At 56.7% G+C, this 13,958-nt stretch overlaps 1 protein-coding gene across 1 annotated transcript in view; it reads right to left on the bottom strand.

Moving 5' to 3' along the window:
• TECR (trans-2,3-enoyl-CoA reductase) overlaps positions 1 to 13,958 on the bottom strand; it is a 31,537-nt gene that overhangs the window by 2,289 nt on the left and 15,290 nt on the right. Inside the window, exons 2-6 of the mRNA XM_008566049.1 lie at positions 1,605 to 1,655; positions 867 to 918; positions 438 to 482; positions 238 to 341; positions 46 to 161 (exon numbers count right to left, since the gene is read on the bottom strand). Coding sequence (XP_008564271.1) covers positions 46 to 161; positions 238 to 341; positions 438 to 482; positions 867 to 918; positions 1,605 to 1,655 — 368 coding nt within the window. The remainder of the gene's footprint in view (positions 1 to 45; positions 162 to 237; positions 342 to 437; positions 483 to 866; positions 919 to 1,604; positions 1,656 to 13,958) is intronic.

The following is a 13,958-nucleotide window of genomic DNA, read 5'->3' as shown; positions in this document are numbered from 1 at the left end:
GGTCCCCCAGGCCTCCCGCCCCGCCCCTGCCCCGCCCCCACTCACTGCACCACAGTGTGCCGGCTGGATGTGAAGTCGTATTTATGGCCATAGATGAAGGGCACCCGGAAGTAGAAGAGCAGGTAGATGAAAAGGGGCCCCGCGTACTCCGTCAGGAAAACCTGGGGGTACATGGCGAGGTAAGTCATCCCAGCATGGCCGATGGGAGAGGAGGTCGTGGGTGTGGTCAGGACTCACCGTCACCCAGCTGATCTGGGCCCCCAAGTCCCGGAAGTAGAGTGTGGCCGTGGTGCCCACAGGCAGCTTCTGCAGAACATCCTCATCCTTCAGAGATTTGCCCTCTGCAGGGAGGCAGGCCAGGGCTCAGGGGCTGGCTGTCCTGGCTGGCTGTCCCACTGCCACCCAGGAGCCCAGGGAGTGGGCCGAGCTGTACTCACTGGGGTCCAGACGGAGGGACTGGCGGGCAGGGTACCACTGCGGATCTGCAGAAAGAACGGGGTCACAGCCCACAGTCTGGCAGGGCCCAACTGCCTGCTGCCCACCCACTGTGCCAGCTTATCAGGGTACCCAGGGCTCAGGGACCCCACAGCTCCTCCCACCCCGGGCAAGGCCTCTGAAACCCACATGGTTCCAGGACACAGGCCGGAATACTGTGGGCAGAAGCACGATCTTGGCCTTCCGAAAGCCCAGCAAGGGCATTCCTGCTGATGGTCATTCAGGGGCATCTGCCCCAGTCAAGCCCATAGAAGCCTGAGCCACATGGGCATCTCTGCAGGCCCTTGGAGAAGCATGCAGGACAGGGTCCCACCCAGAGGCCTCTGCCCAGAGGGGCAGCAAGCAGCAGTGTGGCTGGGCCTTGGACTCACGGGTCTTGGTGAAGAGGTTCTTGATCTCAGCAATGGTGGCGTGGGGCTCCACCTGAGGGAAACACAGGCCATAGGAACGTCAGCCCTGGGGGACCCCTGACCCAAAATTGGGAGGCGGGGGATGGACAGGGGGCCTGGACCGCTGCTAGAGGAAGAGGGAAGGGTTAGGATCCAGGCCCCCACCCGCATGGCCAGGGCAGCAGTAGTAAGTGCCCTGCCAGTGTGGGGACAGCCGTGGGCCTGGGGGCTCCAGTTTCACCAGGCAGCCAGGATGCCCCTGTACCCGGCTAGGAGACAGGTTAAGCATGGAAAGCTAGACCTGTTTCTCTGCCTGTCCTCTCCACCTCCCACCTATGACTCCTGCAGAGTAAAAGCCCTTGGTCCAGTCCAGACCTCCCCGGGGATCGTCCAAGCCCCTTCCCCCAGACTTAGCCTTGGCACAGGCAGGTCCCAGTCCCTCACCTCCTTCCCAGGCCCGGAAGCCCTACAGGGTTCACTCAGGCTGCCTTGTCTCCTCCCCCAGCTTGGAGCTCCCAGCCACACCCAGGGGCCATTGCTGCCCACTCTACCCCAAGTGGGCACAGTACCCCTCATGCACCTTCCAAAGGGCTGGGGGGTGGGGCATCAGGGCACAGTCGGTGGGGCACAAAGGGCCCAGCTGGACAGCTCCCAGGCTGGAAGGAACAGGGTCCTGGGCCCAGTGCCCTTGGCCCAGTGCAGCCGGCGTCACAGTCCTACCTTGTCCAGAAAACACAGCTTCTCCCTCGTCTTTGCATCCAGAATCTCCACCTCGAAGAAGAGAACAGCCTTTTTAGGTTTCTTGGCTGCCTTAGGGGGCAAGGGCCCAGGGAGGCTGTTGAGGCCAGGGCTGAGGCCAAGGCTGGCCTCCCGGGCCACCATGTTCAAGCTCATGTCCATGCCACCCGCCGCAAGCCCTGCTGCTCTGCTCTGCCCACGGTGGCCAGCAGCCTCAGCTGCCGGCCGTCAGCCCCCACCACCAATCTCCCCACGCCAAGTAGCTCTGGGCCAGGCAGGCGCAATCAAATTCTGCCGCGGTGCTGGAAAGGAGCCTGCACCTTCCCTTGGCGTTGCCAACTTCTGTGCCAGATGTAACCCGAGTGGCACCAGAGCCATGGCCTAGCTAAATATAAAACCATCCCAGGCTGAGCCCCCCCCAGGAGCCACGCAGCAGAACTCTTCTGGGGGACACTGGGAGCAACCCCCCAGGAAACCATTTGCTCTGAAAGAGGCTTGAGTGAACATGCCCCCCACCCCAACAGGGAGATTCCCAGAGGCAGGCATGCCAGCGCCTCACTCTTCTGGGGGACACTGGGAGCAACCCCCCAGGAAACCATTTGCTCTGAAAGAGGCTTTTGAGTGAACATGCCCCCCACCCCAACAGGGAGATTCCCAGAGGCAGGCATGCCAGCGCCTCCCAGCCTCCCCTGCCCAAAGCAGGTCAGGGGCCTCAGGCCAGTGGCTGGAGAAGGGTGAGAAGCCAGCGGGCAGCTCAGGCCCCAGCACCCGGCTTGGGCCTAGGGAGTTCACTGGGCTTGGAGAAATCCCAGCTGTCTTGAGAATCTGCCAGATAGATCATCCATTTCCCCTTCTGAGCTGCAAAAGACACTCCGGATTATTTTCCTTGTGCATTTGTGTTCCCAGGGAGGTGACAGATTCCGGAATTATTGGTGCAGCAAGCCTCTAAGTGTGGAAAGGATCAGGGAGAGGGGAAGTTTCAGGCAAATGCCCCCAGCCTGGGTTTATGAGGCCTCGGCTCTCCACCTCCCCGACCTCCCTCTCCACCCATTTCTTACCAGGTGTGCCTAGGCCTTGTTCAGGGCCACCTCCAGAACAGTCAGCCCAACATCAGCCTCACCCAGCCTTGAGCCCCCCAAAGCCCAGAGCCCACAGCCTGGGCCTGCCTACACTTCCTGGGTCCTCCCGAGAGAGGAGCCTGAGCCCCCAGGTGAGTGGCCCAACAATGGTGGTGCAGGGGACAATGCTGGCAGGGAAAGAACCCCGGGGGGATCTGACCCATTCACCCAAGCAGGTCAGGAAAGGCTGACGGCTGACCACAAAAGACCTGAGTGCCCCATGCAGGGCTCAACATGGGTCCTTTTAGACAGGAGTCATGGCAGGAGGGGCTGGATCTGATCCCAAGTTGGCCACTGGCCAGCACTGACTGCATACCCTTCCCACCCACAAAGCCCTCTATAGGCCCTCAGAGAGAGGCACCTGAGGAAAAGTAGCAGGAAACACTGCTCAGAGACCTAAGCTCTGTGCCAAACCCAGGCCAGGCCCCAGCCAGGGACCATCTGTGGGCTCAACCACCCACCTATACCCTGGGAGACGGGTCCACTGCTGCCAGAGCCCACCCCGAAGGAGAGGGCTTCACAGTTAAACGAGAGATGCTGGGCTCCCCTCACGCACACCCTCAATGACAGTGGGAGAGGCAGGGTGCATGGTGGGCGGCACTCAGGATGACAGCCAGCCCTGCCCTGTAGCTGGGTGACCCCGGGGACATTACTTCTCTCTGGCTTAGCATGGGACAGGTAAGAAGGTGTCTACTTGCCTGGGTTCTGAGGGTCACGTGAGACGAGGCATGAGCAGCGCCAGCCTGATGCCTGGCAAATGGAGGCCCCTGGAGGCAGCCTCACACAGGGAGGTAACACCGCAACAAGGCCAAGGGCACGGGCCTGGGGTCAGGTCACTGAAGCATGTGGGCCTTCCTAACCATCCATGATCTGTGCGCCCCACAGCATGGATGAGGACAGAAGAGGTCCCAGCACCCAAGAAGTTCTGCCTGCTGGCAGCTGTGGGTTCTGCCTGGCCGTGTTGCCCTGGGGGGCAGGTTACTGAACCCCTCTGAGCCACAGAGAGAGCAAAGCCAGACAGAGGGCTGGCATGTGGATGAGCCAGAAAAAGAGAGCCTGGCCGTACGGCCTGGAGTGTGGGGCCCCACCGAGGGGATGTGTGGGAGAGGGACAGGGGACACACGGAATGCAATAGAAAGGGTTAGAACAGCAGGGCCCGGGGTGGGCACAGGGCCTGCCCTGTGGCGCAGGTATATTAATAGTTCCCGGGCGCGGGCAGGCAGTGCCACATGCCTTCCAGCCCGTGTGGCCTGCAAGACGGCAGCACAACGGCCACTGGGAGAGGAGGCCTCCGAGTTCCTGCTCAACCACTCAGCAGCCTAAAATACAACCAGCTGCACTCCCTGCCTGGCCAGCTGCTGGGGGAGGAGTGAAATCCTACCCCTCTCCCCTGAACCCGGGCACCGGACCAGGGCCCAGGAGGGAGAGTACGAACCGTTGGGACCCCGCCTGGCTGCTGGGGAAGGGTGCTGGGCAACAAGAGGGGGCAGCCGGGAGAGGGGTCGCAGTGACTGCAGTGCCCAGAAGGCCAAGGCCAGAGAAGAGAGGCCGCCAGCGCCGCGAGGTAAGCCCCGGCTGCAGGGCAGCACCCAGGGGCCCACAGGTGGGAGGTGCCCCGGGTCAGGGCACCACAGCAGGATCACGGGATCGGCCCTCGGCTGCTCCTTTCCCATTTCCCTGCCCCAAATTCCCAGACCCAGCAGCCATGTTCTCCCAGAGTGCGGACTGGAAGGCCCAGGGCTGCACGGGACCTCTCTGTACTATTATTTTTGCAACTCCCTGTGCCTTTGTGAGTATTCTAAAGTAGAAAGCAAAATAAGTTATGATGGGTGGAGGGAAAAAATGCTGGGCGAAAGAAGCCAGACACAAAGTGTCATATACTTATATGCAGTGTCCAGAGCAGACAAAAGACTGGTGGTGTCCAGGGAAGGAGCAGGGGGGCATGGGGAGCAACGGGCACTAGGTACCTGATCTCCTTTTGGGGTGAAGACAACTGTGGAACTAGGCTGCACGATGCTGTGAGTGTACTAAATGCCACTGAACTGTTCACTCCTGAGTGGATAATTTTGTTATGTGACTTTCACCTCAACACATTTTTTAAATTAAGGGTGGGGATGGGAGGACAAACAGGCCCCAATTACCCATCAAGAGAAAAAAGGTCCCAGGGCAGGGAGCAGAAGAGGCTCCTCACCCCCAGCCATCCCGAGACTGAGGGCCTAATGTGGGGGACCCTGTCTCACACTTCCCATTCCTCGGTCCCTGAGCTTCCCACTCCCACTGCACCCCTCCCCACCCCACTGCCACCCCCACCCCCGCTCTGTGCTTCCACACACATGCCTACCCAGGCCTGAGGCCAGCCTGGGTGGGGTCCAGAGGACACCCAAGAGTGAGGTCAGAGGGCCCAGGTGGCAACTGAGCAGAGCCGCAGGCAGGGGGTTCCGAGCACAGAAGGGGAGGCGGCAGGCTCAGGCGCCATCCCTGGGGTCCACAGATGGATGAAGGGAGGCCTGTGAAGGAGTCACCGGCCCGAGGGAGTGAGGTGCCAGCGCTGGCCGCAGGCAGAGGGTATGGCCCCACGGCCTCAGGCACAACGAACGGGAAGGACAAGGACGAGGGGCAGACGCGGGTGACTCTGTGATGACAGTTCCACTAGCCTGAGAGGAATTCTCACCCAGAAGCCCGAAATTCCAGGGCCCAGCCAACAGCAACTCGTGGTAGCATGAGGTCAGGCATGGCCAAGGGCCAGGACAAGGGGCGGGGCCTGAAGCCCACCCTGCAAGAGGGGCGCCCAGAGCCACCACCAAGCAGCAGCCCTCCTGGTCTTCACTGTCTCTGTGATAATGAAGATACTGATCCAGGCAGGAGGAACAGAAAGGGGCTCCCGTGCTCTGAGCACTTGTTCCGAGCTAGCACCAGTGCCCAGAGCTGCCTGGGCTGTCCCTGCCAGGCACAAGAGGAAAGCAGAGTGGCTGTGAAGCTTCACGAGAGGCTCAGGGCCTTTGCTCGGCTGTTTCCTCAGCCTGGAACATTCTCCCTCAGACTCCCACAGAGCTCCACCCGCCCCTCCTCAGGACTTCAGAGGGCTTCTCAGCGAGGCCCTTCCTGACCATCCGTTTAAAATAGTGACCCCCAGACATCCACCGTCCCCCTCCCACTGGAGCATCAGCTGGCTGAGAACGGGAACTGTCCTCTGCCAGACATTTCCCGGCACCCAGAATACAGCCCGGCATGGAGCTCTGCTCGGCCAACACCTGGGGAGAAGGTCACATAGGCCAGGCCCAGAGCCCCCTCTCCAAGTCCACCCTCAGCTTCTCTGAGCCAATACCTCAATCCTCCTTCACTACACTCTGGAGGGCCCTGCCCACCACACTAAAGCCCAGAGCAAAAGCAGGCACCCGGGTACAGAACTGCCTGCAGGAGGCCTCACTCCAGGGAAGCTTCTGTGAGGGCCCCACTTAGGCCCACTCAGCTCCAGTGACCCTGTGGGGCCCAGCACGCTGGCTACCAGACCCTCCTCTCCGGCACTGGGGCACCTCCCGTCTCTCACCAAGCTGACCAGGGCATGAGGGCTCTGGCTCCTTGGGAAGCTGGGCTGTCCTTCACGGGTAACCCCAACATGCCGACGGGCTCTACACAGCCTGGGCCCTCAGAGGCAGCACCCAGGCCCAGTGGCCCCTCATGAGGAGAGTAAGGACCCAAGGGCCAGCAACGGGCTTGCCCCCTCAGCTGTGCTTCCCTTCCCTAGGCTCTGAAGACAAAAAGACTCACCTATTTCCTGGCTGTGTAGCCCTGGACAAGTTAAGCAACCTCTCTGAGCCTCTTTCCTCACCTGCAAAGTGGGCTGTTCTCACCTGCCATCTCACAGGATTACTGTAGGAATTACTGAGATGATGATAACCAAAATTTTCAAGGTACATAACCATCCCCAGCCTAGAATAAATCTTATTAAGACTAGTATTAGACCAATACTAATAGAAGAGCAGGAGCAGACACCCCGGCTAAGCCCTCAGGCCCTTACTCTCAGAATCCTGATGATGGCCGTGAAGGGGCACCAAGGTCAGGCAGTTGGTTTGATGACGCCCCACCTAGCTGGTGACAGCGAGCCTGAACCCTAACAGTAGCAAGACCACAGTGAGAGAGACAGGGCTTCGGAAACCAGCACTGCTCTGGGTCACCGCCGATGATGGCCGTGAAGGGGCACCAAGGTCAGGCAGTTGGTTTGATGACGCCCCACCCAGCTGGTGACAGCGAGCCTGAACCCTAACAATAGCAAGACCACAGTGAGAGAGACAGGGCTTCGGAAACCAGCACTGCTCTGGGTCACCGCCGCGATGACCAGCAGCAGGCAGAGGAAGCTGAGACGCTCTCCACTGTCCCCTTGTGGCTGCAGCCGCTGCTCCCACCAGCTGGAGGGACACACACAGCAGCTGGTCCAGGCACAGTGCCAAAGCACGTTGTTTTGTGTTGTTTTGTTTTGTTTTGTTGGCGGCTGGCCAGTAGGGGGATCCAAACCCTCGACCTTGGTGTTACAAGGCTGTGCTCCATCTGAGCCAACCAGCCAGCCTCCCAAAGCATGTTGGGGCAACAGCTCTGGTGCAGGATGGGATCGAGAGAGTGAGTCCTAACCCTGGCTCCACCACACCAGCCAAGAGACCGTGGGGAGACACTGCCCTGCGTTCACCCATTCATTCACTCACTCATTCATTCATCTTGTCTCCCTTCCTCCCTCATCTCGGGCAGTGTCCAGGTCCCAGGACACCTAGAAGGGAACAAAACCACGCCCCTGGCATCATGGGACCCGCGTTCTAGTTCTAGCTGGTGGAGCAGGGAGAAGGGGAGGTGGGGGCAGACAGTAGTGCCATGTTTTGTCACCAAGATTTGTGGAGAAAAGCAGAGAATAAGGGGGTGGGGTCAGGAGTGAGGAGGATGACAATTTTAGAGAGGTCGGGAGGCCTCCCTGAGAAGGGCATCCCAGCAAAGGCCACAGGAGCAAGGGAACCAGGCACACACGTCCAGGCAGAGGGAACGGGAGTGCAGAGGTCCTGGGGCTGGACCTGTCTGGCTTGTTTGAGGGGCAGGAAGGAGAAAGCAGAGTGAGCCAGCAAGAGTGGGAGGACGGGCGTACAGGGCCTTGTGGGCCATGGGGAGGACTTTCGCTTTTACTCTCAGTGAGGTGGGAGCTGTGGCAGGATGTGACCTGACTCAGGTGTTCACAGGCACCGGCTGGCTGCTGTGGGGGGGAACAGACTGTGGGTGGGAGGCAAGAGCAGGAGCTAGGAGACTAGGGTGAGGGAGCAGGTGGGGAGCCCTGAAGGGGGTGAACAATGGTTGAATTCTGGAAACTATTCAAGACCTAATGATGGTTTGGATGTGGGGATGAGAGGTGCAAGGAGTCTGAGGTTTCCCCCCTGAGCCCAGGAGAAGGGAGCAGGCACCACCCAGGCCCAACCTGGAGAAGCTGAGTCTGCAGCTCAGCAGCCTGGAGTGCCCAGACCTCTGGAGGTCCCACTTCCCCTCTTTTACAAACACAGCTGGGCCTGATGCTTCCCAGGCTCCTACCGTCTACAAGACTCGGTGGCCTCGCTGGCTGCTCAGTCAGCATCACGAGACCCAGCCAGGTGCCTCCCTCTGACCAGCACGGGCCTGAGGGTGAGCTTGGATTCTGATTCGGCCTCATCACCGCAGGCTTATGCACCTGGGACTTCTGTGTGTCCTAAGACGTGACCTGCCCAATGGTTATGAGTGAGAATAGTAGTCAACAGTTGTTCCACACCCCCTGCCCAAGGCTGGAACTGCGGCAGCTTCCCAGAAGCCTCTCCTTTCATGCCCACAGTGGCCCGAGGGAGCAGGAACCATTAGCTCTGTTTCACAAATGAGAAAGCCGAGTTCCAAGAGGTGAGAAGCGCACTCAGGTCACCTGGCAGTAAACACCTGAGCCTGGATGCCCAGGCATGCACGTTCAAGGCCATGCTGCACCCACCACACATGGGCCTTGGGGCCCCACACAGAGCTGAGCAGGCTCTCTTGGGCCCCACAGGGAGCTGACTGCCAGGAAAGGTCCCTTCAACAGGCCTGCCTTGTGCTGGGCTGCCTGGCACAACCCAGCCATGACTGTGCAGGGTCTGGGGCAGTGTGCTCCCCAGAGGGAAGCATCTTCCTCAAGGCTGGGCACGGGAGGCCTGGCTAGGGGGTGCACACCCTGCTCCGTACAACCAGGGGCCCCAAACAAAGAGGAATGGGCCCAATGAGTCTTTCAGTCAACCAGCCCGGGCACTCATGGCCCCCATGCCAGGCACCAGGGCTATGGCACCCACAGTCTCACCCCTCCGTGGAGGTGCTGCCCAGCCGAGGATGGAGGCCTGGCCTGACTGTGCCTGCCCTGAGCAGCATGACTCCAGCCAGCTCACCCGTGTTACAGATGGAGACTTGAGCACATTCGCCTGGAGTCCAGCTCAGCGGCTCTGTGGCTCAGCATTTTCAGCTCCCTTTCCCTTCCACCTTCCAGAAATATATACTTGCATTGCTAATGCCAGGATAGCTGAGATCTTGCGCCCAGCTGCACAAAACCAGCACGGGCCACACCGGCTCAGCCAGAAATACCTCCTTCCCCAGTAGCCTCAACTCATGACTTCATTTCTCCACAGTGCCTAGGGGGCAGTTGCACCAGCCTCTTGAAGTACTGCAGAGGGAACCAAATGCCACTCGGGGTAGAAGGGGCTGAGAGACGCTGACCACCCACTCCCAGGCCCTCGACCATGCTGCTCCTGTCTCCTGGCCCTGCTGGCAAAATTAGAGGTGGGAGGGTCTGAACATCAATGTCCCTAGGCACTCAGATCCAGGGCCAGGTGCAGAAGCAGTGGTAGCCCGAGGCCAGGAGGAGCTGGGGTTGCCATTCCTGCCTTGCAGAGGCCCCTGCGACCAGGTAGCAATCTAGTCTTGGAGGACGTTCGTCGGATGCTTGTGTGCTCCTGGGTTGGTCAGTGCAACCACAGAAGTCAGAAGATGAAGGAACACTGGACATACAGCGAGGACTCGGAGCACCTGGGTCTCGGCCCTGGGCCTGCCCCCCACGTTCTCTAGACCAACTAGCTGCTCGCTGGTGCCCACAACCCAAGCACCAATCTGGGCATCTACAGGCTGCACCTTCAGGACCTACAGGGGGCGCCAGCCCACCCAGAGCAGCACTGCTCCGGCACATTTCCTAACTACTGCCAAACGTGGCTCTCAGATGGTCACCTCCCACCTAGGACTGTGCTGAGACCCTTACCTGCATTAACTCACTGAAGCCTCACCAGGCCCTGCAAGCTAAGGACTGTGATGCCTGTCAGGTGGCTCAGAAAACGGGGCATTGGAAAGGAGGTGGCCCTTGCCCAAGGCCAAGTATCAAAGCAGTGTCACCCCTTGCCACCACAGTGCAACACTGCCTCCACTCTGAATAGCAGGGCTAAATGATAACAGAGAAAGGGAAAAAACAAAACAGAAAAAACACCCTGCATCCAATGACTCAGAAGGCACCTGCCCCTGCTCACGCTCCAACTGCAGCACACCTAGTCTCGGAGAGTACAGATTCCATTTCCAAATGCGTGTGGACACACCACCTCCATGGGGAGTAAGCATGCTGCTGGGGAGCCCGGGGAGCCTGCCAACCTCGCCAAGGGTGAAAGGTCTGTCACCTCCTGACACCACACGGAGGGACCCAGGCAGAGTCAGAGGTTGTCACAATGCTTCCTGCACATATCCTGCTGCAGACTAAGGCCACCAATGGTCTTGGAAAAGCAGTACCGTGGGAGAGAGGTGTCCCCAATGCTGATGGAGAGGCAGTGCCACAGAGAGCAGTGTCTGAGCCTCAGCTTGTTTGTCTGATAAATGGGAATGTTCGTAAGAGAACCTGACCCACAGCCCTGTGGCTGCCTGGAAACTAGAAATTATTCGTGTGACTTCTGTAGCAATGGTTCTTACCCTGCCAGTTTATCAGACTGATCTGAAAGTCTCTGACCTAGAAAAGGAAATCGGGAACTCCGACAGCAGGGCCCAGCATCCCGGATGGAGACAGCCACACTTGTCCTGGGCTGCCTTCCTCCAACAGGCCCCTGTTCTTTGGATGAAGCCCAAAACCCTTACCACGACTAACTGGGCCCTCCCAGTGGAGCCTCAGCCAACAACCCGCGGTCACTCCCCTCCTTCTTACCTCCTTCCCCTGACTGGCACTGCCAGGCAGTGCAGGAGCACTCAGCCACTGTCTCACCCTGTTGGAATGGCACTGCTACCCCATTTTACAGACAAGGAGGCCAAGGCTCAGAAAGCATGAGTAACCAGCCCAACAATACACTGGCTATGGGCTCCATGGGGCAGGAGCCCATCTGGTTTTGTTCCTTAGAACTGAATCCCAGCCCTTGGGATGCTCCAGTCTGGGGACTGCTCTTCCTTCCTCTGGGGCTGTCCCTGATACTTTCAACTCCCCAGGCCTCAGACCCCTGGGGGGTGGCCTAGATCTGCACTCCTGCAGCCACTGGCCAGCTCACAGTTGGTGACCACACCTGAGTCTCTCTCCATCTCTGGGCAGGAAGGCGCTGTTGGGCCAGAGACTCTGAGCCCTGCAGTCACAGGCTGATTGGAGAAGCAGGAGGAGCTCATGAACACTGCACCCATCATTCCTGGCCAAGTCCAGCAGGCAGGTGAGTCCACCCCCATGAGCTAAACAGGCCAAACAGCCTGGTCTGGGACCCACGTGGCCAGCTTATACACACAGTAGCAGCCAACACCTCCCACCCACTCCCAGCATGCCAGGTACTGAGGACCGTCCTCCACATGAATTATCTCCTTTACTATTAATCCCCTTTTGCAGATGAGGAAACTGAGGCTCATTCGCTCACTGACACATGCCAGGTGCCATTAAAGGCTCTGGGGATTCAGCTGTGGAAGAAAATACAAAAATCCTTGCCCACGTGGAGCTCACATTTAAGCAGGGGAAAAGAGGCAATCAAATATAGTTATACATACCAGAAGGAGACATGGAAAAATTAAAGCAGGAAAAAAACAGAGAGTGGCAGGTGAATGGGATGGGTGTATACTTTAAGAACTTTGAGCAAAAGCCCTTTAAGGGTGAAGGGACGAGGTGTTCAGGGATCCTGGGAGAGCATCCCAGGCAGGGGAATGGCCTGTGCAAAGGCCCTGAGGTGCAGCATGCTTGCTGTGCTCAAGCAACAGTGTGAAGGTCCACGTGGCTGGAGGGAGTGAGCAAGGGGGGAGTGGGTGAAGCTGAGGGCAGGGACATGACAGGTTGTGCAGAGGGTCTCATGGGCCAGATGACAACTCTGTCTTCTCCTGAATGAGGTGGGAGCCATGGAGGGTCTTGGCAGAGAAGGGACATGAGTTACCCGTGTTCTGAAAGGACCCCTCTGAACTGCAGGGGAATAGGTGGAAGCAAGGAGCCCAGTTAGAGGAACTGTAAGTAATTCCACCAGGAGGATGGTGTGCTTAGACTAGGGAGTCAGCAAACAGCAGCCCACAGGCCCACTCTGGTCCACCACCTGTTTTTGTACAGGCTAAGAATTGCTTTCACATTTTTACATGGTTGGAAAAAAATAAATAAAAAGAAGCCTATTTCATGACAAGTGAAAATTATAATATGAAATTCAAATTTCAGCGTCCATAAACGAAGTTTTACTGGTACAGGCTGTGCTCACTGGTTGACAAGGGCACAGTTGAGTAGCTCCTGCAGAGACTGTATGGCCCCCAAAGCCCAAGATGCATATCTGCAAGGTATGATAAAACAAGGAAGGCCTGCCCTTACTATCTGGCCCTTCACAGATAAAGTCTGCCGGCCCCTGGTATAAGCTTGGCATGCCAGTGAGGCTGATGACAGGTGGTAATATTCCAGATGTATGCTGAAGGCTGAGCTACAGGATTTGCTGACTTCTGGATATAAAGCATAAGAGAAAGAGCAGAATCAAACAGCTTAGGTGACAGGAAGGCTGGAACTGCCATTAACTAGAGTGAGAAAATGAAGGGGGGGGGTGTGGGGAATCTGGAGATCAGTTTCTGACATGCTAAGTTTGAAATGCCCATTAAACACCTACCAGAGAGATCCAGATCAGTTGGTTAGAGCGTGGTGTTGATAACACCAAGGTCAAGGGTTCTGATCCCCATACCAGACAGCTGCCAAAAAAAAAAAAAAAAGAAAGAAAGAAAGAAAAGAAACATCCACCTGGAGAGATTCAGCTCTTTTGAGAAACACCACTCCCCTGTCTGCAACCACCATCCCCTCCCACCCTGAATCCAACAGAAACATTTACAAGTGAGAAAACTCAGTGTTCTTTAGACTTTCTGCTCCTAAAATAATTATGCAAACTTTAAGTATTCCCCAACTTTTTTTTTTTTAAAGATGACTGGTAAGGGGATCTTAACCCTTGACTTGGTGTTGTCAGCACCACGCTCACCCAGTGAGCAAACCAGCCATCCCTATATGGGATCCGAACCCGTGGCCTTGGTGTTATCAGCACCGCACTCTCCCGAATGAGCCACAGGCCGGCCCATTCCCCAACATTTTTAACTTGACATCTAATAGGAGAGGACTTCAAAAAGTTTGTGGAAAAACAGAATTGGGGGCCAATTAGCTCAGTTGGTTACAGCACAGCCTCATAATACCAAGGTCATGGGTTCAGATCCCTGTATGGGCCAGCTGCCTAAAACGAAAAATACAATTGAAAGATAATATGAATCTTTCCATAAACTTTCTGAAGACCCCTCATATTTTTTACCTAAGTTTAAACAATTGCAAAAGATGTAATTTCTGGCCTACTGTAGATATTAGAATTTTTCTATGAGGGTACCTCAAAGAGTTCATGAAAAAGAAAGGAAAAAAGAAATTTTTTAAAAAATGTTCATGGAAAAATAGAATTAAAAGATAATATGAGTGTTTTTTAAGTACCTTCATATAAACATTTACAGGACTCTATTAGATCTAGCTATTGAGTCTAAACACTTTAGTAATTTAATACCAACCATCATCCCTTTAGAAAAAAAAGCTATGCACAGTGTTGTAACACCAAGGTCAAGGGTCCAGATCCCTGTATTGGCCAGCCACCAAAAAAAAATTAAAATAAAAACAAAAAAATAAGGTATGAACGAGCTCTTTAACATCTGCTCCTCTTTTCCCTTGAAATTGAATTTTTTCCCCTTGCCCACGGGATCTTATCCTAATACATATATATATATA

This window comes from Galeopterus variegatus, unplaced genomic scaffold, assembly GCF_000696425.1.
Source record: "Galeopterus variegatus unplaced genomic scaffold, G_variegatus-3.0.2 Scaffold218, whole genome shotgun sequence".
Classification (NCBI taxonomy): domain Eukaryota; kingdom Metazoa; phylum Chordata; class Mammalia; order Dermoptera; family Cynocephalidae; genus Galeopterus; species Galeopterus variegatus.
The sequence above is the reverse complement of the archived record's forward strand: the minus strand, read 5'-3'. Positions and strand labels throughout refer to the sequence as shown.